General features: G+C 42.6%; 1 protein-coding gene across 1 annotated transcript in view; it reads right to left on the bottom strand.

The window, feature by feature from the left end:
- Nucleotides 1–23,639, bottom strand: part of myo10 (myosin X) — a 113,318-nt gene that overhangs the window by 15,375 nt on the left and 74,304 nt on the right. Inside the window, exons 15-31 of the mRNA XM_051069777.1 lie at nt 23,541–23,633; nt 22,616–22,684; nt 22,452–22,534; nt 21,843–21,951; nt 20,913–20,993; nt 11,718–11,842; nt 11,303–11,417; nt 7,399–7,505; nt 7,079–7,303; nt 6,256–6,295; nt 5,093–6,037; nt 4,329–4,449; nt 3,866–4,109; nt 3,425–3,520; nt 2,587–2,680; nt 1,663–1,718; nt 981–1,123 (exon numbers count right to left, since the gene is read on the bottom strand). Coding sequence (XP_050925734.1) covers nt 981–1,123; nt 1,663–1,718; nt 2,587–2,680; nt 3,425–3,520; nt 3,866–4,109; nt 4,329–4,449; nt 5,093–6,037; nt 6,256–6,295; nt 7,079–7,303; nt 7,399–7,505; nt 11,303–11,417; nt 11,718–11,842; nt 20,913–20,993; nt 21,843–21,951; nt 22,452–22,534; nt 22,616–22,684; nt 23,541–23,633 — 2,746 coding nt within the window. The remainder of the gene's footprint in view (nt 1–980; nt 1,124–1,662; nt 1,719–2,586; nt 2,681–3,424; nt 3,521–3,865; nt 4,110–4,328; nt 4,450–5,092; nt 6,038–6,255; nt 6,296–7,078; nt 7,304–7,398; nt 7,506–11,302; nt 11,418–11,717; nt 11,843–20,912; nt 20,994–21,842; nt 21,952–22,451; nt 22,535–22,615; nt 22,685–23,540; nt 23,634–23,639) is intronic.

Genomic DNA, 23,639 nt, shown 5'->3' with positions numbered 1-23,639 from the left:
TATACTATGACATTTTTCGACTGTTTTTGACACCTTACTATATTATGACATTTTTTGACCATTTTTGACGCCTTACCATACAATGACATTTTTTCACCGTTTTTGACACCATACTATACTATGACATTTTTTCACATTTTTGACACCATACTATACTATGACATTTTTTCACCGTTTTTGACGCCTTACTATACTATGACATTTTTTCACATTTTTTGATGCCTTACTATACTATGACATTTTTTGACAATTTTTGATGCCTTACTATACTATGACATTTTTTCACATTTTTTGATGCCTTACTATACTATGACATTTTTTCACCGTTTTTGACACCTTACTATACTGACATTTTTTCACATTTTTTGACGCCTTACTATACTATGACATTTTTTCACATTTTTTGATGCCATACTATACTATGACATTTTTTGACCGTTTTTGACCATTTTGGACGCCATACTATACTATGACATTTTTTCACATTTTTTGACGCCTTACTATACTATGACATTTTTTCACCGTTGTTGACACCTTACTATACTGACATTTTTTCACATTTTTTGACGCCTTACTATACTATGACATTTTTTCACATTTTTTGATGCCTTACTATACTATGACATTTTTTGACAATTTTTGATGCCTTACTATACTATGACATTTTTTCACATTTTTTGATGCCTTACTATACTATGACATTTTTTCACCGTTTTTGACACCTTACTATACTGACATTTTTTCACATTTTTTGACGCCTTACTATACTATGACATTTTTTGACCATTTTTGACGCCTTAGTATACTATGACATGTTTTGACTATTTTTGACACCTTAGTATAATACACCATACTATAATATGACATTTTTTCACATATTATAGTAAACTCTGTAAATACATTCTGGAATAGATTCCAGCCCTTGACCTGCCCTCTCAGGACATTAAGAATAAAGGGACATTAAGTGATAATGTTGTCACCTCGGATGATGAATTCCTGTCCATCAACACGGGTGTCTCCCTTGGAGCGCTGTAGCAGTGTGATCCAGTGGTGCATCTCCTCGGGTGTGTCTGCGTTGCAGTGCAGCACGCGGTTTGCTGTGATCATGACAAAGGAGTTTGGCCTGCGAAGGTTCAGAAATGCCGTTAACAGTGATAAGAAGAAGATGATGATGAATGATGAATCAAACACTACAGTACCGCTGGTTGACACCAGAGCAATAAAACTTAACTTTGATTTTTAAGCCAGATGACAAGTATAACAAGAACAGACTTCAAATTGAATCTACAGCGTCAAGTAATAAAGTAGGAATTATTTATTATTTGTATTTGAGCCATTGCTTGAGTTTTAAACATGCATGAAACAAAGACACCCCATCTGGGCTGAGTTGAAACTAAAATTAGTTACAAAAAATGTAAATTGAGTAACTGCAGAAACAAACACAGAGGTACCACATCATGAGCTGTTGATATGAGGGATATTAAATCTAATGTGAATACAGCATCAGAATTCATGTAGAGAAATTCAGCAGGTCGACAGGCCTAAGTGAAGAGTATTGGCTTCTACCTTCACTTTGTTAAAGTGTGTGAAACAGAGTGTGTGAAGTAGTGTCGGCCTGCGCTAAGACAATCAAAAGATGTGCTGTTTGATGCAGGTCCTCACCTCTCTGGATTATCTGATGCACAAACTGAATCGATCATCCCCACATCCAACGTTCCCTGAAGAGACAGACACAGAGAGAGAAGGTTCAGTAACAGTGTTCAGGGTGTGGATAATGAGTTTGACCTACCTCTGCCCCATAGAAACCAATTATCTCACTCACACACACACACACACACACACACACACACACACACACACACACACATATAAAAGCATCGACACGTTCACCCACAGGTACGACTCTGAAAAAAAGGTGTGGCATTTTCAACACATCTGTGTCCTGTCAGTTTAACACAAAGGACTACAGCAGAATAGAAAAGAACAGAGCAATAGGGGCCAGTGTGAGTATGGAATACTTCTAAAACACAAAAAAACACATCCACGTGAGTTGAGATGTATTAAGTTCAACTGTTTTAACAAACTGTGCTTATTCTGAAACTTAGATTTTTTGATTTGTTGGGTCTCTCTCTGTAAATACCTATTTTAAAGAGTATGGTCTAGACCTGCTCTATATGAAAAGTGCCTTGAGATGACTGTTGTTGTGATATGGCGCTATATAAATAAAATTGAATTGAATTGAATTGAATTGAAACTATGAACAGGCAGACATAAGGGGGGAAAGAAGATTAGAGAAATCACGACACACAGTCACTGTGTTTTAGAGAGGTTTCTATCACTGTAGTGTCTCTGGCTGCAAATCAATAAGCAGGACTGCTTTATGGCAATTTTTGGTTTAGAAGATTTGTGGAGCTTGAAACAGACAACAAAAGCTAAACTGACCCCCCTGTGTGAAGGGGCTGAATCAGCAGTTGTATGGAGTCAGACTGTTCACATTTACTGTTTAATTTTATTATAGCTGATGATTAACTGGGAGGCTTTTTAGTTTATTATTCTTCTCAGTTTCCTTAAATGCTTTGTACTCACCACAGCATTCTGGGGGTTGGCCTGCTCATCATGCATCTCTCTGATCTCCTGCTCCGTGGAGCTGTGGACCTGACTCAGCACGCTGAACCACTGGCTGTAACCATCAAGACAACATCATCATTTAATGAACAAGACATTAATAAGCTTTTAAAAAGACTTTCAGTGTGATTCATAATATTTTACACTTACATTTGTTCAGTGGAAACTCTGGGGTAAAAACTAAACTTTTTGGAGATCTTGGCCTCTCTATCAGCTGTGTATGTATGTGTATCTGTGTCCGTATATAAGGGGGAATGTGGGTAATGCTGTGTTCAGACTGATTGTGTCTCAGACATATGGAGCTGATGTTGGCTCATACTGAGAGAGAGGCTGACACTGTAAACCTGCTGCCAACACACACACACACACCTTCCTGTCACAGCAGATATATGGAGGAAGTGGACTGTCCCTCTGAGAGCAAATCAATGTGTTGCCCGCAGCAACCAGCACACCGACCCCCTGGCGACAATACCTCTTCCTCATTATACTGTCTGTGACTGAGAATGTGTGTGTGTGTGTGTGTGTGTGTGGGTGTGTGTGTTAACACCAAATGAGGAAACAACAGGACCAGAGGGAAAAATACTAATAGAGGACAATGAGCACAGCATCAGCACTGAAATGATGATGTAACCTCTAATATCAGAATAATATTTATATGAATGTGGTTCCAGTGCTGAAGCGATCTACTGACAGAGTGAACAGAGCAATGCACTTAAGTCTTTGCTCCAGTTTTGTGCTTTTGTCAAGCAAAAACATGAAGTTATAATCTCTACTGGAAGACGAAAAGCACACAACTCACCTGGCGTCCTCGGCAGACTCTGCGATCAGGTGGTAGGTCCTCTCTGGCATCACAATGTCGATTCCATTCTCCTTACCGGTGTTATCGATGATTTCTCTGCACATCACAAAAAAAGAAGAGCAAATCAGCACTGCACTGCTATTTATATTTAATTTTCAAAATCATCACCAGGACACGCGGAAAATACAACTATAACTTATCTTGAAAAAAAAGTCTAATTTCAATTTCAGTCAGCATCTAGTGGCCATTAAAAGAATTGCATCTGAGAATTCTTTTTATAGTATTTATAGTATAGTAAGTATTTAAAAAACCCTCTAAATGCTGTTTTTTGGGAGTTGAAACTGGCTGTGGAGTTAGACATCCTCTTCTGGTTTGGAAATTAACCGACTGACCCACATCTGACTCCACCCCCTTTGATGACTAGACTTGATTCGTCCTTACTTGGCACTGTGCATGTCCAGCACCCCCTTCATCTTGTCCTCGCTGTCATTCTCGAAGTACATGAGCTTGCTCTGCCGCAGCACGAACCAGCGGCGTTTCCAGTTTCGGCGGGACAGCGTGGACGAGCCCCCTCCCTTCTTGTGCAGCCAGCCCTGCTTCAGAGCCTCCTGCTTGGCCCGAAACCACAAGAAGGTCTCGTCCTTGAGAACGCACCAGCGACGCTTCCATGTGTTCATCAGACCACCTGGAGAAAAGTTCTCAGTTTCAGTCAAAATAATGTGATGTATGAACAAATGAATGAATGGACACTTTCATTTACTCCTTTATTCTAAACTTGTGTATTTGATGAATGCATGAATCCAAAAACATGAAAATTGTGCTATTTCAGACCTGTTCTGAGAGAGTGACATACATAAAAGGATTTTTTATAATAGTTGCACAGTGGAGACATTTCTAAAGTTACCTTTGATGTAGAGGAAGCTGTGGAAGTACGGGAGTGTGACGCAGCTGTAGACAGAGTCCCGTCGATACGACAGCTCGTCATCGGTGTCGAACCTGTCGAAGTCGTCCTCACTGTCTTCAAACTGGAATAAAAGCAACTCAAATTAGATGTTCAGGTTGTACAATGTTAGCATTACTGAATCATAGTTATTTCCATTATTGTTTTATAAAGCACTTTGTGACAAACAGACTTGTAAAGTGGTGAACACTGGATGTATTTTAGCAGTAAATGGACTCGTTTCCTAACTGATTGTGTTGAAGTGTTAAACACATTACTAATGCTCTCTTTTTGACAATAATTTGAGCTGAGAGACTCTGAACAGATAAACACTCCACATCACCAAAAAGATTGACTGCTAATACAACCTGAAGCTCGCCAAAGTTGTCAGTGTGATTGGGATTAGTACTGTAGGGGAAAAAGGCACTGCAGTGGATCTTAAGGGTGTTGCTATGTTAAGATCTTATTCACCCGGGGAAATTCTCCTGCATTCAGTCAGCAGCAGAAACTGAGTTCCAGCTCCTACTGACGAAATTGTCCATCATATCCCATTACACTGAACATAAACAAGCAGAGGACTGATGGAAAGTTGAGAGTGAAAGCTCATTATCATCCTTGTAAGCAGGCAGTAAGTTAAGATTATTTGGCTAAAGAGAACAGCAACCATGACTGAAGCTGACCCTTGTAACCATAAGATGACTTCTAGAAAAACTTTGGGGGATACTCACCGATGACTGGGCTCCCTCTGAGCTGAAGCGGTACGCCCCTGAGCTGTTGTAGGTGCCTACAGAGCCGCGGTAGTCAGGAGACCACTGTCCACTGCGGGGGTTGGAGAACGCCACACTGCCACTGGACACGATGGCGCCCTCATCATAGTCATCCTGGTCGTAGTCTGAATCCTCGTCTGGAGGTATGAGCTCCACCAGGTCATCAGACTGAGCCTCAGATGAAGCCTGGGGGTGGCAGTAGGCCGAGTCCCCGCTGGAGGAGGCGCTGTGGCAGGCCGGGGGCACGGGTGGTAAAGGCAGCGGCTGGTGAAGCAGTGTGGTCGGCGGCAGCGGTGGGATTACACCGTCGTTGGCGTATGGATCTTCTTCAGACGAGTCATCGCTTGTTCTGATCCCACTCGTCCGCTGGCCGTCTGAGTGGCCATGTTCACTCGGGTTTGGAGAATCTTTGAAGGCCTCGTCATCGGCCCCAAACCCTTCGTCGACCTCCTCTTCGTCACTGCCTCTCCTCCGTCTGCTGTCTTTCTCCTTTTCATCCCCTTCTCCGACTCCTAACGAGCTCTCAATGTTCCTCACACACTCGTCGATCTCGTCAAAGTTCAGCGAGTCGAGGAACTGCTGCGCTGCCTTGCAGGCTTCGTCCTCCAGCCGCCGGAGCTCCTGGTCACGGAGGTGCTGCAGGCGGTTGAGGGAGGCCTCAGTCAGGGAGAGTTCCTGACGCTCCTTCTGCCTCTGCAGTGCCTGGATCTCCCGCTCCAGTCGCAGGATCTCCTCCACTTGAGAAGCTTCATGAGGTTTCACCTCCTCCAGGGCCTCTGCTGACTCCAGCTCCTCCAGGGTGTCTGCTGATGTTACAACCGCTGCTGCAGGCTCAGACTCAGCCAGAACCAGAGCTGCCAACTCCTCAGCACGACTCAGCTCCTCCAGTCTTCTGGCCTCCTCAGCCTGAGGATGGAAAAAAAACAAAAATTGGAAAACTGCCTGATGGAAACTGTTTTTGGATCATGGTTTCAGATTTTTTTTGCAGTGCCAGTGAGTACATTCTCATCCAGCAAAAAGCTGTAACTGGCCTCCTCTGCAAAAAGTCATCAGTGAAATGTCTAAGATGTAAAACTAATCCACTCTTTTTCACTTAAATTCCTTAATAATCAGTTTCTTCGTACCTCTCTGATGTGTCTCTCAGCCTCCAGCCTCCGTCTCTCCCTGCACAGACACAAAGAGACAAACATCAGTGACTGAAACAGACAGTAAGAGGCAGGATTTACCAAAACACAAGTAATTACATTTCCCGTCTCATCGTGGCTTTAAAATCCCATAAAAGCCATTTAGAACACATGTAAAGGTCAGATAGAAAATATACACCATCCACCACAGCATCAGTCAACAGTACATACCATATAAAAACGCTGCTGTATTTTCACTCTACATTTCTCAGAGATCACTTCCCAATCAGACATTGTAGGTGTTGCTGTGGCGGCTTCTCTCAGAGCTATAATTACAACTGAGACCATGTCCTCAGTATTGTTTCCCGGGATTTTAACAAATTAACACATAAATCACACATGGTGAGCTTTTAAAGCCAGACTCTGACATTTTCACAGTCAGTGATGACTGTTTTAGGGTCAAAACCACCGGAGCTGAACCCTAGATTCAGGGAATCAGCTTTGAAACAGAATTTAGAAAATGGACAGAGAATATGTTTTATCAGCTGAATGGATGTCTTAAATCTTAAGTAAGTAAATAAAGAGGTGGTGGGATGTGATTTGGACTCACTCATGATCTCTGTGTTTATAAAGTCCTGTCTACAGGATTGTCTGTAGGTGGTGTCTCTGTTCATCCTGACCACAGAGTCATTAAACAAATTCCAAACACGTTGTGAGTAAAATGCTTCATCACCAGAGGATTTGTTTTCTCAGAGCTACAGCCCCACAAGAGGGCAACAATGGGGAGAATTTAGATGAAAATTCCTCTAGCTGCCCGGCCCACCTCTCCATCTCCTCCTCTGCCCTCCGGCGGCGCTCCTCCTCCTCCTCCCTCCTCCTCCTCTCCTCCAGCAGCTGGCTGTAGGCCCGGCGGGCCAGCTGGCCTCGCAGGCATTTCTGGAAGGTGAGCGCTGCCCAGCGGAGGAGCAGGAACTTCCTCCTCCAGTAGAAAGCCCGGTAGTTCTTCTGAATGACCACAATGCACTGCAGCAGCTTCCTGTACTGCTTCCTGTGCGCAGGACGGCATCAATAAACAACACAGTCAATGAAAGACTGGAGGAACATTAAACAGTTTGGAAGAAGGTGTTTGATGTTGAGTTGTACCTGGCCACGTAGCCCATGACATGAGCCTGGATGATCATGGCGGCTTTCAGCACCTCCACCTCCCTCTGCTTCTCCAGACGGTGCTCCAGAGACTCCCGAAGAAAGACCTGAGAGAGGAGGAGAGGAAGTGAAGGAGAGGGCAGGAGATAGAGGAGGAGAGAACATGTTGTTATTGTTCTTTTATCACTGTTGATGATGTGATAAATATTTCATTGTTAAGTTTAAGTGAAGAAAAAGCAAAATACAAGTTCAACAACTCTTATATAAATGGATGTTTAATGTTTGATTTTAATATTTTCCTTGATTATGACTCGAAAATGTAAAAATAAAGTTGATGAAATAGTTTTTAGTGTATGTGAGAAACAGATACACTAAAGCAGAATACATTAAACTCCCAGCCGCTGCTTAACACAGTACATTCATTACATCCGCTGTATTACACACACATTATGAATAAAAGATTTACAAGTGAACAGAATTAAAAAGAAAAACCCTGCTCCTTTTTCTCCAACATCACCATTTAACAGACACTCCCTTCAGGAGGAACAAGTGCAGTGAACAAAGCAGCCGACATAAATCAAATCCAGATCCTCCTCTCCTTTTGTCTGCGCTGCTAAAGAGCACAGATTACTGCGGAGAGTGATTTCAGCTACATCTCTGTGAAAAGGCCGATCTTACAGGCACTTAGAGCAGCTGCTCGCTATAGGAACCGAGCTGCCGTCCATTGATAGAGGAACGAGGCCCAGCGAGGGACGCCGGGGGTTAATCCGATTAGGGAGGGAGGAAAATTAGATATGGGATGTGGTCTCAGGCGACAGGAACGATGGGGAAATGTCACAGTGCTGTGGAGGTGCAGGAGTACAGATCGGCTTTCTCCTGTTGAATAATGTACTGTGTGTGTGTGTGTGTGTGTGTGTGTGTTTGTGTTGAATCCTCAGAGGCACTAATGAGATTTTCAGGGGGAAATGTAAACTCGTCGGGGTGATTTGGACATCTTGGATGAGCATGTTAATTAACAAGGAAACAGGCAGTACATGCCCACGCATGTGCACCAACACACACACACACACACACACACACACACACACACACACACACCGAACACAAACACTCCAAACCAGCAGTGTCTCAGTTTAGATGTAAAACGTGGTGAAAGTCTCTCTCTCTCTTTCTGAATAAATGTAAACAAGTTGGTTAATATGAGAAAAATGTGTTTTGTGGTCCAGTGTAGTTTTGGCCGAACATGATAATAAGATGAAGGTAAAAGATGAGATGCAGCACGAGCAGAGAGGAGTAAAGTCAGTTACAGTTACTGAGGAAGTTGTCCTTTAAAGGGGATGTCCTGAAGGGGATGTCAGTCCTCTGACCTCCAGCTCCTTCTGTTTCTGCTACAGTAGATTTAAGGTTTGTCCACTGTCTCCACTTGATTTTATTTGAATCCTAATCTGTTCAAACCCTCTGGAATTTAAAACCACGTTGTGTGTGGTTGAACAGTGTTCGTCTGTGTTAGCTTCTGACGAGCTTCAGAAATAAAACGTAACGTTTTAAAGAAAGAGAAAACAGATATTTGGAGCAGAGGGTTGAGGAGGTTTTTGTGGTTTGAGGACTGCTGCTGTAAAAACTCATCATGTTGTCTGAATGTCCTTTTGTGCTACACACACATAAACACCATAAGGTTAGCCTTATGGGGACCTGCTCTTTGTGAGTCACACTCACATAAAAGACAAAGTGAGACGTTCACATTTACCTCGCTCACTTTATCAAACAACTCCTAACATGAATCACGCGCAGCCTCGCGTACGAGTGCACACATTTGCATCCCGATGAATTGAACGACTAATCCTTTTTAATCATTACTATGCTAATTAGTGCAACAAAAGTCTGGCTAAGCCTCAGTGCACTTCTGATTCTTGCTGCTGGGGGCTTCGGGGAGCGTCGCTCGCTGTGACGGGTCAGGCCCGTGGAGAGAACAGAACCCTGGGAGAGGCAGGCAGAGCCACATCACTTCCAGGAAATTAAGTTTGAGGCTGTAAAAAAAAGAGAAACAACAGAAAAAGACTCCCAGACAACAGTCAGGACATGTGCCGACTGAAAGGAGCAGGAGGCCGGCTCGGTGTAAATCTGACGGTGAGAGGCAGCGGGACAAAGCAGCTGAATCCCTCTGAGGGAGATAGAATTGATTTAAGGTTTTACAGGCAGCAGGAGCTTCATGGTTCAGTGCTGAACATGGTGTCGACACAGCCAGGGTTAGAGGCTCTGGTGATCAGGTGAAGTGACACACACACTGTGGCAGCCATATTGGATATTTCAGAGAAGTCTGCAGGTGAAAATGCATCAGCATCGAGTGTGTGGATGAAGAAAACATCCTCACCCTCCAAACTCACCGAGATGTCTCAGAATAAACAGGACACCGCTTTCCTTCATTTCAACCATACGAACATTTAGGTTATGGTTTGTCAGCTGTAAGTATGATGGATGTGTGTGGATACATTTAATATCCAACAGGTTATTTCCCTGTTTCTCCTGAGCCTCCTCAAGCAAGCAAACAAAGAATCTGCAGAGCTGGGATCTAACGTTGTTTATCGTCTGGTTTGGAGTCAGTGTGCAGACGCCACTTTTCTTTAACATATTTCACTTCTGTTTCCCACCTCAGATGACTTTTGTTAAAGCTACAGTGAATAACGAGGTGTGTTTCTTCCACGTCTTCACTTTTCAGAGTTGGTCTGCAGCGAGTTTAAGCTGCTGTTGCTGTTTGGTTTGTTTTTAGTTATTTTTTGGACTTTGTGTTGGCTGTAAGAAGAATGGCTCATTGTTGTTCTGCTTAGTTGCAGGTTCTTTTTGTCAATACGTCGACAATTTTCTTCTTCTTTACCAAGATTAAAAGACTTTTTAGACTTAGACAGACTTTATTGATCCCTTTGGGATGACTCCCTCTGGGAAATTTTGTCAAACACCTGGAATATTCTGGAACATGCTGATGAATCTCCTCGCTGATATTTTCAGGTGAAGCTTGTTCCACCTGAGCTCTGTGGTGTTGACTCTTAATTCTGTTTCCTGTGTTGTTGTTGCTCCTGGACAAACACACACACACACACACACACACACACACACACACACACACACACACTAATGACCATTCATCCGTCCATCCACCCACACACACTCATCCTCCACTGCTGTCACCTCCTGCAGCATCACACGGTCATGCTGTGACTGGAGATCTGTGTCCCCCATCTGTCATTTCCCCACAGAAAACACACACACACACACACACACACACACACACACACACACACACACACACACAGGCAGTCGGTATATTCTTCCTGATCCGTTGCAGTGGAAGCACACAGTGACAGACAGAGAGGATGAAGACTGGATCCAATAACTGTTGGATTCCACGCTTCAGGTGCTCTGGACTTCAATTATTCATGCACACACACACACACACACACACACACACACACACGGCCTGCAGTCACACAGGTACCTGAGCTCTGGAATGGTTTCATCGAGCTGGATTTGTAAGACGCGTGAAGCCAAATTAAGCCTTGAGGGGAGCAGAGTGCAGCCAAAATGGAGAGTAAGTCTGCATCCAATCATATTCCATGTTAGGGAGGAGGCTACGGATCAGGCAGTGAGAGCCGGAGGCAGAGCGGGACATTCAGGAGCTCAGGGTTTGACAGGAAACAGTCAATTATACTGAGCAGGAGGGAAAAATCTCACTGCTGATGGACAGGAAATGCAAATCTGTGCGAACAAACAGCTTCTGAGGAAGAGCTGGGAGTAAATGAATTTCCTGTCGTCGACACAAAAGGAGTCTTTGCCTTTTTTTCCAAACATAATTTGCTTCAGCTCAAGTTTAACAGCCAGACATGAAGCTGAAAAAACACTGGTCCCTCACCTTGGTCTTGCCCAGCTGCCACTCGGTGCTGCTGCTGTCGAAGTGGTGCAGCAGCTGGATGCAGCGCCCCCTGGGATCATCCGGCATCATCGCACCCCGCATCAGCACCTTGTACCTGAGGACGAGGGTGGTTTTTATTTTACTTTGGAAACAGCAGTAGGTTTTTCTACAGAAGCTGGTTCTCTGGTCTGTTTTAGGTTGATAATGTTCTTGTGTTCATGTTTAAATTTTAGAAATACGAGTGATCCTCCTGATGTGCTCAGAGCTTGAAGAATATTTTGATTTGATGCGACCTGCAGGTTATTCTTTTATCTGAAGCTGCTAAACCTGCAGAGTTTAAAGACAACCATCCGTACCTGTCACATAAAGACAGAGGACGATACATGTGTTAATGTAAGATGCTGCGGAGACAAACCTGGAGCAGAAGTCTTGGAAAGGTCTGCGGACGGGGAAGCCGGTGCGCCGAATCTTGACTGTCTCCAACATGCCAGAATATCTGAGCTGGTTCAGAACCACCGTCTGTTCGAACTGGTCAGGCATCTGGAGGAAGAAAGAGGAGGAAAGATGAGGCCGCTTGGCTGAAAACAGTCACATTTACATCTGGAGCTGCTGCCTGCAGGTCAAATAAAGATATTTAAATATATGATAATTAACACTGGAGTAGTTACATGTATATCCAGTGAAATTTCACATGTTTGCCAAGCTCAACAAATGACAGTATATTTGTTGCTGATATCTTCTGTCTGTCTTCTTCATGTTGATGTTTTCACGTTCAAATAAAAAAACTGATCCCAAAACATCGAACATCTAACACAGCATCAGCCAGAGAGTTTCTCTGTAACACCACAGGACACAGCTCGGTCGATGCAGTCGACCGCTCTCACAACACTATTACAACAGTATTGATAATCTAGGAAGTCACACACAATCTAACCCCATCAGCCAACACACAGTCTGACTTAGGCGTCATTTTTCTCACAGCTGTGGTGATTGATTTTGCTTTGTGACATGATTGCTGTTTGACTGCAGGTTTACAGCACTGAACACTGGTCATTTAGGACATTTTACTGTGATAAAGGGTAAAATGTAGGAGGCTCTTTATTGGTTTTTGCATTCTGGTAGGAAAAGGGAAGGAATAAAAACAACCACCAAGTTTTTGTGGTGCTGAAACACAACATCTGACACAGCTTTGTCTCTTGAGGTGCAAAATGTTTCACTTCAGCACTGTTCTGAGCTGAAAACCAAAACTATGAGGTCAAACATCTGCGCAAAAATCCCACATGACGTCTGCAGCTTCACGTCCATCCCTTTAAACGTCCATGCACACATCAAGCTGCATACCACTCAGCAGCTGCCAGCGACAAATCAAACCCTCCCTCCAAAAAACACACTTGGCATTGAGATACCATTATTACTTACAGAAGTGCATTGAGTGAGAGCCACTCTCCCGGGGACCCCTGTCGCCCTGTAACCTCGGTGGGCGTAGGGGGTGCTCAGAATAAGAGGGTGCTTTCATTCCTGCAGTAATGCCCCCTTTATTCAGGACCCATCTCCCCTGATAGCCCGTTGATGGCCCATTTGAGCTGCTGAGATGAAGGGAGGCCAATTCACCACCAGATCTTGACTGAGAGATTGAATGGCGCCCTTTAACTGCCACCGGCCGCAGAGGACACCACATTAGCATAACCAGCATTTGCATACGGCCGGACTGCAGCCGTACAAAGCCGAGTGGTGTCAGGAAGCTGCCCTCTGCCTCCTGCCTTTCTTCACCCCCTGTTCTCCATCTCTATCGTTTCCTCTTTTTGCACAGATTCTGGGACGTCAACAACCGTTCTGTTTGGAGTCTTACACAGCTGCCTGACCGACTTGTTGAATGAAACTGCTCCTTTTTTCTTTCTTTTCTACCTTTATTTCCTTCTGTAAAACACAATCAGGAGAGGGTTCATGCTGTGTCAAAGAGCTGCTGCCAGAGAAAAAGCACTTTCTGTCTTCATGCATGACATCTTCTGTTTCAGAGAGCTTTACTCTTGGTGTGAATGAAACAAAGCAGCATGAAAGTAGAATGAATAACTCACATTGAGAGAAATATCCTCATGGGTCTCACACAGAGTAATACTTCTTAACTTTACATAGAATCATGTTTATGTGACAAATAAATAAAGTGTTGGAATCTGAATTTAAAGTTGTTAGTTGCAGGATCCCTCTGATGTTTCCCCTCTTTGACTTCAGTGTTCATCCTGTTCATTATTTAACTTGTAAGATCCATAAACCTTGTTTTATTACTTCAGTACAGTATGTTAAATTAGTCCCAATACAGGCAGCTAATGCTGCAGCATGCAGCGATGTATGTTGACAAAATTATTCTGTTTCAACGTGACACAAAGCCGAGTCCATAAAGGAACTGTTTGTTGTTTCTGTCACAAATTTGTGAGTTTTTGGGGAGAACGCCAAGTCGTCAGAATAACTGTTCTGAGATAAGTTTGCTCCGGTCCAACAATCCAGTGACGTGAATCAGCATCCAGAGGCAGACAGAAGATCTCAGGCCTCTTCAGGGAGCGTGACAATAGCCTGAGGGTTAAACTCAGTGTCTTTCTCAGCCCGACTTCCCCGCTAAAAGACTCCGAGTTTGGGGCATTCAGCAGGACAAAAGGGGGGGCGTGTTCGTCCGCTCCCGAGGGGGCTGGGAACCGGCGGGGGTGAAAAAGGCGAACACGCAAAGACAACCAAACTCAGGATGAGCCGTCCATCTTTCACTGCCAGCCAGAAGGTACCTAAGGTTTACCTGTCATGCTGATATTTGCAGCTGTAGATGTTTGTTGAAGAGTTCAAATCAAAATTTCACTAACCGTTAAAATTCATACTCTGATGCATTTTTACTCCTCCCTTCCTGACACAAAAATAAGTTACTTCAGTGACAGTTAAATGCTTTTACTTGTCTGTTGCATTCAAGTTTAATTAACAAGTTTGATTTCATAATCTCTTGCTTCTATATTTCAGGCATTTAGATGACGCTCTCAGTGTCTAGAATATTCATAGAGAAATGTAAGATCAAGGTCAGATATTTACAACAAATTCATCTTTGAGACAAGATGCTGATGATTTGTAGGTTTTTACATCAGGGAAGCAAAGATGTGACTACATGTTGCTTTGTCAAAGAACAGTCTTGGATGTTTTCTGGATGTTCGCGTTGATGCTGAAAACTCCTCTGGGCTCACTGCTGATATACGTCAGTCTGTATCCTGTGAGGGTTATTTTACAGTTACTGTCATATAAGGCTGCAGATGCACTTCAGCAGCCTCGGGTGGCAGCGAGACATGAACTAGACTTCATAACCCAGAAAGTATCTAATCAGATTTACTTAAAAACACTCCTCAGGCAACCTCTGGTTTTCTCTGGACGAAGATGTTGCCACTGTTGTTTAGGAAAGAGTTTGGTATAGAGCAGAATTTACCCTCAGAATTTTATCTCTTCAATATGATTAAATCCTTACATTTGAGAAGCTGGGAGCAGAGAATATTTGGTGTTTATTCCTGATAAATGTTTCTACCTTTAAAGGTGAATGTGTGAGAATACTTTCCCTCACTGCGAGGATCAACATTCTTGCTTTAACCAGAGCATCTAAGAGCATCTAGAACCCAAAGACCTCTGTGTTTCTTTGTCTGAATTCTAATTTGCCTCTGAGCGTTCAGGTCTGAATGTGGGATTATCACTCTCTGCTCAGCAGGAGCTCCTCCACTGAGTTTTGGGGAATCACTGGAACAATGTTCCTGCTCAGAGATGGACATAAATCCGACCTAAATCCCAGACCCTGCTGGATTTAAGCCCGACTCAGGTTGGAGGAGGATTCTTTTGAATTTCTCTGAAACAAACGATGACACAAAGGAAACCAGCAAAGGTCGAGCTCCTCAGATGAAACCAATAAATATACAGATACATAGACAGATACCACCAACAATGAAGTTTCTATTAGATGCTTCTTCATGAACAGGAGCTACACTGACTTTAGTTTTACTTTACTGTCAAAAAGTGAAAAATGAGCCCAAGGTGACATCTTCAGATTGCTTGTTTTGTCTGACCAACAGTCCAAAACACAAACTTACTCAGTTTACAGTGATATAAAGCAAAGCGACACATTTCTCACATTACAGAAGCAGATGTTTGGTCTTTTAGGGCAAAATGTTACAACGCCACAGAATAAACAACAAGAGATTGTAAATGAGACCATATCGTAAAATCCTGACAGATGATCGAGCACTTCACTGACAGACCTTTACGTCTCATCTCAGCGTCACAAAGATCGACTTCAACTGTGTGTTTAAGACAAACTGAATCAACAGCAGCAACATACAGTGTCATCTCATTAGATACAGACCAGAAAAACTACTTCCTCTTCATCATCATGTCATTAAATAATCTCTAACCCTCAATATCTAGTCAACCTCATCTTACATTTACAAACCAGAGGCTCCATCTCAACTCAAACGCTTCTTTTCCTTCTTGTATAATCTCAGTGCTGAGAAGCTTCAGGTCCAATGAACGAGACAACGGACAGGAAACATCCGTGGGACTGTGTTCACTCATGAAATTACACAGCGATAATGACACTGATGGGACTAATTCCTGCAGTTAAGTGAATGAAGAAACATGAGCATGCATCAACAGAGGAGAGCTGAAGATCACAGATAGCTTTCCTACTTCACAAGAATCTTATAATCAGATTAATTACTTCCACAACTGTTTCACTGTCTGATTAGTTTTAGAAATCATGCAAACACAAAAACACCTTTAGACAAACCGCTGGACCTCACCTCATTCCACAGCACTAAAACCCTCCAGCTGGACACTTAAACCCTCCATGCAACAAGCGTACACTTGAACGCACCGTTTCCCATTAAAAGAACTCAACATGCAGCAGGTCTCACCGTGCATCGCAGCTCCCAGAATCCCTTTTTGTCTTTTTTGTTTTCAGATCAGATCACAAAAAAAATAAATAAAAAGACAGAAAACTTCCCCAAAAAGCTGCCGCCTGCGTCTGCATCTGTGTCCTCAACACACACACACACACTCAGACACACTCGTATACACATGCTCTGCCACCACAGAGTCAAACAAAGGCTTTCAAACCCCAAACTCTCCACTCCCTCCTCCTCCTCCTCCTCTGTGTGGAGAGGGAGGGCTGTGGTTGCCATGGCGATGCGTCTCCTGCTGAGGCTAATTTGTGCTGGCCACTTGTAGGGCCTGACAGCGTGTGTGTGTGTGTGTGTGTGTGTGTGAGGCTGTTTACATTCAAACACAGTGCTGACTTTTTGTGTCCACTAACTGCAGACTGGTGTGATGACGCTGCCTCAGTCTGAACACGAGTCTTAACGAGAAACACCACCACATGATAATTTAACTGTACGATCCACTATTTTCATGTTAAATCACATCGTGTTCTTCTAATCTATTCACCTAGAATTCTTAAAATGCAGTTAATTTTCTCTATTTTCTTTAAGCACGTATATTTTATTTTACTGTGTGTGATTATATAAAGTGTATTAAACTATGTGGATTTATTTTGCTGTAATGAGCGAAAAGTGATGAGAAAAGAGGAATAAACAAGTTTTATTTGATGTGTTTTTGTCCTGTTCTGTTGTAAACGTTATTTTCATGAATACTGATTTCATGCAAAATGTGTTTTTTGGTTTGTAAACTGAACAGTTTGATTCTTTCACATGTGAATCTCCAAATAAAGATAAGATAAGATAATCCTCTATTAGTCCCACAGCCAGGAAATGTACATTGTTACAGCAGAAGAAAAGGCATAAATATGAGTAAAAGATGATGTAAGCAAGATAATATTATAAAAATCTAAACAAGAACAGTATAAACAGGGCAATGTAATAAAAATATATACATATATACAGAGAGTTTTACTGCTGTTTAATGGGTGTGTTTAATAGAAAGTCTAAGGTATCTCCTAGCTGAGGCTGTTAGCATTCAGGTTTAGCGTCGCCACCTGGCTAACATGAACCACACCATGTGTCTTTGTGTTATTGCCCACAGCAGCAGCTGATCACAGAGCCACTGATTTACCTGAACATGTCACAGACTGTACCAGTTTGTTCTACAGACACACTGAGCTGTCAGTGCAGGTGCACAACAAAAAAAAATCAATAGCCTCTGATCAGCTTCTATAATCTGTTATTACTGTGCACAGAGTGAGGCTGCCTGCAGAGGGATGAGGTTGCTGTGGTGACGGCCGACTGCACTTGATAAGCGTAGATGATGAGGATGACAGCTTTTCATCAGCGAGTGTGTGTGAGTGTAAACTGGAGTTGTTGTGTGTGACAGACACAAAAGGAAATGTATACTTATAAAAATGAGAATTTCAGGCTTTTATTTTCTGTGTTTTTAAAATGCTGCTGATCAGAGAAAATCCTAAATCTGCTTGAGATGAAAGATAATCTCACATTTTGGTTCATTTTAACTGAACCGACCTCATTCTCTGTTTATAATGGTGGCGAGTACAAAGTTAGCATAACATTATAACATTATTTGAATTCTTTATGATTAGAGGAAAAAATAAATATTTGTATATTCAATAATCATTTGTTTGAATCTAAAATTTCCAGCGCATCAGACGGTTATAACGAGTTTACCTGGAGGTCCAGCTCTTAAAAGTCGTAATCATCTTGACTTACTGCGCATCCTGCTGACTATTTCAGGAAAATAAGCTCATCAATAAAATAAAAACACTGGTGAGGAGGACAACACCGAGCTGATCAGATAATCACGACACTGACGCATCTGAGAGTGTAGACGTGTTTTAGCTTCTTCACTGTAGAAGATGGTTTAAACATTTGACAGCACATGCACAGACGTGTGTGTTTGTGTGTGTGTCCTAGTTGTATTTAGAGCCAACAGTCTGTCCACACTATTATACACTCTGTCAATATATTGATATTTCCCCACAGACTGCACTCACCATCTGCAGGAGTCCCATGACCCTGCAGGCCTCTTTCAACACATCGTTACATCACTGAGCCCAGAATAGCTCCTAGATTATTAGTGAGAGAGTTCATCTCTCCTCACTTCACAAAACGTTCGCACTTTACTTTCTGAAAATGTCATAAAAACAGAAGAGCGAGGAGTTGAATCTGACGTTTTTGAGGCAGACTGGCATCATCATCCTCCCCTCTGACACCTGCTCAGAGTCAAACGGGCAGATGACAGGGACGCCTCTCGGGGGCTTTTAGGGGCCACGTGCCGTGTCTTCCTGACCCCTGTTTCCCCTGGGGCGGCCCTAATACTCCCCCTCCACCTCCTCCCCTCACTACATTAAGCTCCATTCAAAAGTCATCATCCAGCCTTGTTTAACATTTGATCAGAGGAGGAGTCCAGACGGTCCTGTTTCGCCTCATAAAAACTCGCGGGCCGTCCAGCTGGTCTCCCCGAGGACACTGAAGACGACCACGTGTGCACATATCTAATGCGTACAACCCATTCACCGCCATTAATATATAATGTGTCTTTTCTAAGTTGTAAAGAAAATCACCCTCACCCCTGAACCAAAGCTGCTGCTCATTTTCCTCAAAGAAAATAATCTGGTAACATTTTCCAGAATTCCTGGGTTCAGTAAAATGTTTTCTCCTGTTCATGACACCAGACCAGAGGGATCTGCAGCGTCCTCTGTGAATTAACAGTTTGTTCATGTTATCTACTCTATGCTGCCATTTTCACCAGGTCTCTCTTGTAAAAGATATCTCAACAAACAAAAAATAAACAGATTTTCCAACTGAAAACCTTTGCACATTCACAACATAAGCAAAATGTATCAAATGGGGATGCTAGCCTGAGATAACTCAAATCTGAAAAATAAAAAACTGCTACTGAAATAGTATAAGACTAAAAATATGATCAAGTATTTTGATTATTGACAGTCACGCAGTTCAGAGGAGCTGGGGATCGAACCACTGACCGTCCGATTGGTGGGCAACCCGCTCTACCTCCAGAGCCACAGCCGCCCCTCACAACCCTTCCTCCATGAGCTTGTACCAAGAACAGAAACCACAGTCCCCCCTCCTCACACACAGAGGGACAGAGGGACTCTCTGTGTCTGAGTGAATCAAGAAAAAAAAAAAAAAACACAAACGACAGCGAGAATCTGAAACACAAAACTCCTCAGAGATGCTTCACATCTGCGTCACAAACCTCTCAGTGTCCACGTCTGCCTCCGTCACAGCTGCTCAGACGAGATATGAGCAGTGTCACTATACAAGGGGTGGACAAAATAATAGGAACATCTGCCACCGCCATCCTCAGAACCTACGATATGACAACCTTTTATTTTTGGACTTCCTTGTTTTGCAGACGACAGTGTTTTGTAAATTCTAAATATCATCAAACAGCTTTTATTATTTATCATTTAACTCTTCACAGAAAAATAACTGTATCAGCAGCATAAATCCTGCCCAGCATTAACTGCTGTGTAATATATTGTGTTTTATCATAGATTCCCTGAGGGATCAGAGCTGCACCACACATCCTGTGGTTACAGGAAAACGTCCAAAGCTAATAAACATGTCAGTAAGTTTCTAGCAGACAGTTAATTAGCGGGGACAAATTCTCTGATAGCAAACACCACAGACGACCAGACTTAGGAGCTATCAATAATCACTGACATCAGCACTGATTCTGTGTTGACCGCATTTCAACGTGGCGTTCGGGTTGATGTTCCTAATGAGTCGACGAGGCACTCAGACAGATATCGACAGAACGCTGATCTAAGAATAGTCCTGACTATGAGTCAGTCGATACACAGGAAGCCTGGGAGGTTTAAACCTCACACATAACGTCACAGAGAGGGAAACATGACAGACTCTCACACTGAACTGAAATAAAACTATTAAAAAAGATCAATAAAATCAATAAAATATTTAGTGTTTTTGACAGAGTAGCATAGTTTTATCACCTGACGGCCTCCGTAGACTCTCCAACACACTTGGACAGTTCAGGGGCTGCAATCTGTGTTCTCACCACTAGATGTCTCTAAACCCTACACACTGCGTCTTTAAGGTGGAGTAAAGAAGCAACAAGCTGAGATCGTCAACACCCAAGAAAACAAAAACACACAAACAAACCCATTTTAGCATCGACACTTCTTAACAGGACAATCATACCTTGCGGAAACTGGACAATCAAACCTGAGCAACAATTCATTCCCATCAATCACAGTCCTGTTTTATTTCTGTCTCTTCATATCACTCAGTAAATGTAATACAATATTTAGTGGATATGGATTGTCTCCAGTCAGTGGTGGGAGTCACAGTGCAGACTGTGAATCTCCCTCCTGTACGTCATCTGTGTGCATTATCCCCACATTCTCCGCTACTCCAGCCTGTTGCTAGGCAACCTGAGGTCAAAGGGCACCGAAAGGGCCAGACACTTCTCATTCCTGTCTGCGGCTGGTTGGTGGGGGAGGACCATCTGATTATTACATGAAAACGATCCACACACAGTCTCTGTTATATCTCCTCTGCTGATGTTTGCTAAAGGCACAATAGAGTGTGTGTGTGTGTGTGTGTGTGTGTGTGTGTGTGTGTGTATTAATACTTCTATGAGTACTCACCTTGTGTGTATTTGGTTTGATGCATCTGATAAAGTACGGGTTAGAAGTGCTGAGTGTGGCCATCAGCGAGTGCAAAGAGTTCTGCAACAAAATAAACAACAAACACTTTAATTAACACAACAACTAGTTACTGAGATTACTTCTACTACTGAAACTGCTACTTTTACTACGGTGATTACTAATATTCCCAGTCTCAGTATTACACATACTGACACTACTGCTATGACCACTAATACTTTCATACCTCTACTTGTAAAGGAACTACTACTACTACTGATACTACTACATGTTATTACAACAATACCTGCTGCTACTACAAATACTGTTGCTACAACAAATACTGCAATACTTAATGCTACCACTGCACAAAAAACATTATTGCCTCCACTATTTCAATCACAAGTTACTACTACAACTACTGTGGCTGCTGCTATTTGTACAACAGTTACTGCTATTACTGCTACTGCAAAAACTGCCAAGTGCTGTGCTGCTACACCTGTAGTACAACTACAACTACGTTTCTATAACAGCTACTACAATCTAAAACTACACCTATTAGTACTTTACTATTGTTACAGCTGCAAGGATGCTACTGCTAATACCACTCATATAACCATGTACTGCTACTATTAGAATAACTACATCTACCACAACTGCAACTACCACTATCAGTACAAGTTACTGCTTCCTGCTACTACTAATACAACTTAATTAACCAGTAACATTGTGATCACTGTTACTGCTTTTGCAACAGTTACAAGTACAACCAGTAATAGTACTCACTGCTACCACTGGTGCTCTTACCTCTGCTGTTATAAACATTACAACAGTGGCCACTGCTACTACTGGTACTGTCAGACTAACATGTACTTCTGTTTATAAACCTCAGTGAACTCTGCTGTGTGTGATCTCTGTTTATCTGAGACTCACCTTAAACTGGGAGCTGACTGTGGGCCGTCTGCGCTTGGAGCTGCTCTTCAGAGTGTCCTGTTTGTTTCTGCTCAGGACGTGTTCAAACAGATCGTAGACAAAGTCCAGCCTGACAAACAGAAGGAGACGGTAAACAAACACAGATCCACAGCACGAGAGACTCTGCAGTTAAAATATCTGTCGTGTTATTGATGATGCGACGTTTTAAGTGCACTCCATTTACAAACTCCTGTAAACTCTTATCAGATTTTACTTGTGCACAGAGGAAGAAGAAGAACCTAAACATATACATGAAAATCTGTAAATCTGTATCAGTGCCATTTAAAATGAGGCCTGAGGAAATAATTAATCTCAAATGACATACATTAAAAGTTTAATGAAGAAATGAATTCAATTTTCTTCTTCTCCTGAGAACAGTGTGCATCAACTGTAATCCTGTGTTCAACTGAGAGAATATGAGAACTCATGAGTTTTTTACTCTCTCAGCAACATTAATGTAGATGTGCTTGATGGAGGCGTTAGAGTCCAAACTGTTCAAATGTGGAAATGAAGGAAACAAAGGTAGAAATCTGAAGCAGCCTCTTCTTTAATGGGAACGCTGCGACCTACCTGCTCTCCCTCAGCAGGTTGAGGATGTCGTCCCTGAACGTGTCTCTGTTCTTCTCCAGCATCCCCCTCACGTCGTACACCACCTGCGACGAGCCACAAGGTGGTGTCAGACGTCAACAAAGACGAGAGCAGGACCATTACATTCTGTGACACTGAACACCTACCTCTCCTGCATAGTGCCTGACTCCAAAGAAGTGCACAGCAACACGTGGTTTCACATAGAAAGGGTTTTTCTGCAGCAAGAGAAAAGAAACCATTTCATTATTTCACTTATTACCTGGTTCCTGACGTCAGCTGCTGACTGAAATCATAACCTGCATGAGAGAGGGAGGATTATTTGTTCCTAATAATGTGGTATAATTAGAAAGAATTAGTCTCAGGCAGCAGAAAAACACTGAGTCCCACACCAACGTCCTCTCTAACAGTCTGTCTCTGGTTTGACCTGTCAAACAGTGATTCATTTGATCATAATCCTTTTTAACAAGCCTGTAAAGCTTCACTAAGCGCTGGAGGAAAATATTTATGGCAATATTTAAGTGCTCATATTCATCCAAATTAATAGTTTTCTACTTCTTTACTACTTGCAGTGACATCAGTGTTTAAATAAAGTCAAGCTGCTCTCTGCAGAGTCAGAAGCCAAGAACTCTGCAGGCCTGGGATCCATTAGCCACAGATGCTACGACAACTTTGAATATGAATTTTTACACAACATTCATCTCAAAAATGACCCCAACAACCAATAAATGCAAGAGTTTAATTACATCACTAATGGACATTATTTTCATTTTTGTTCATCCTCAGAAGCCGAGCTACAGCCTGAGCTGAAATAATCAACGTCCGCTTCAGTGGAGCTGATGGACAAGGTTTTAAAGACAACTTAAAAAACAAAAGGACCTTACTCTGTTCAAATTAGAGTGAAGTTTATATGATTTTATTCATTTCTGATAATGTTCGTGCTGATGTCTGAGCTGCTGTGGCTGATATGAATTTAGAGAGTTGATAAATTGGTGGCTAACAGAGACTTTAGCTTCAGCCTGAGGGAAAAAAAATTTACTTCCGTTGTTAGAAAAATATCTATCGGAGACGTACTGAGTGCTGGCTGTGGAGCTTCTCCAGTAACGTGTCGTCTGTAGCTTTGGGGAAGTGACTCTCCTCATTCATCAGTGCCAGGAGACCCAGTTTCTATGG

This window comes from Lates calcarifer, linkage group LG4 (genome assembly GCF_001640805.2).
Source record: "Lates calcarifer isolate ASB-BC8 linkage group LG4, TLL_Latcal_v3, whole genome shotgun sequence".
Taxonomy (NCBI): Eukaryota; Metazoa; Chordata; class Actinopteri; family Centropomidae; genus Lates; species Lates calcarifer.
This window is presented reverse-complemented; position numbering and strand designations above follow the sequence as displayed.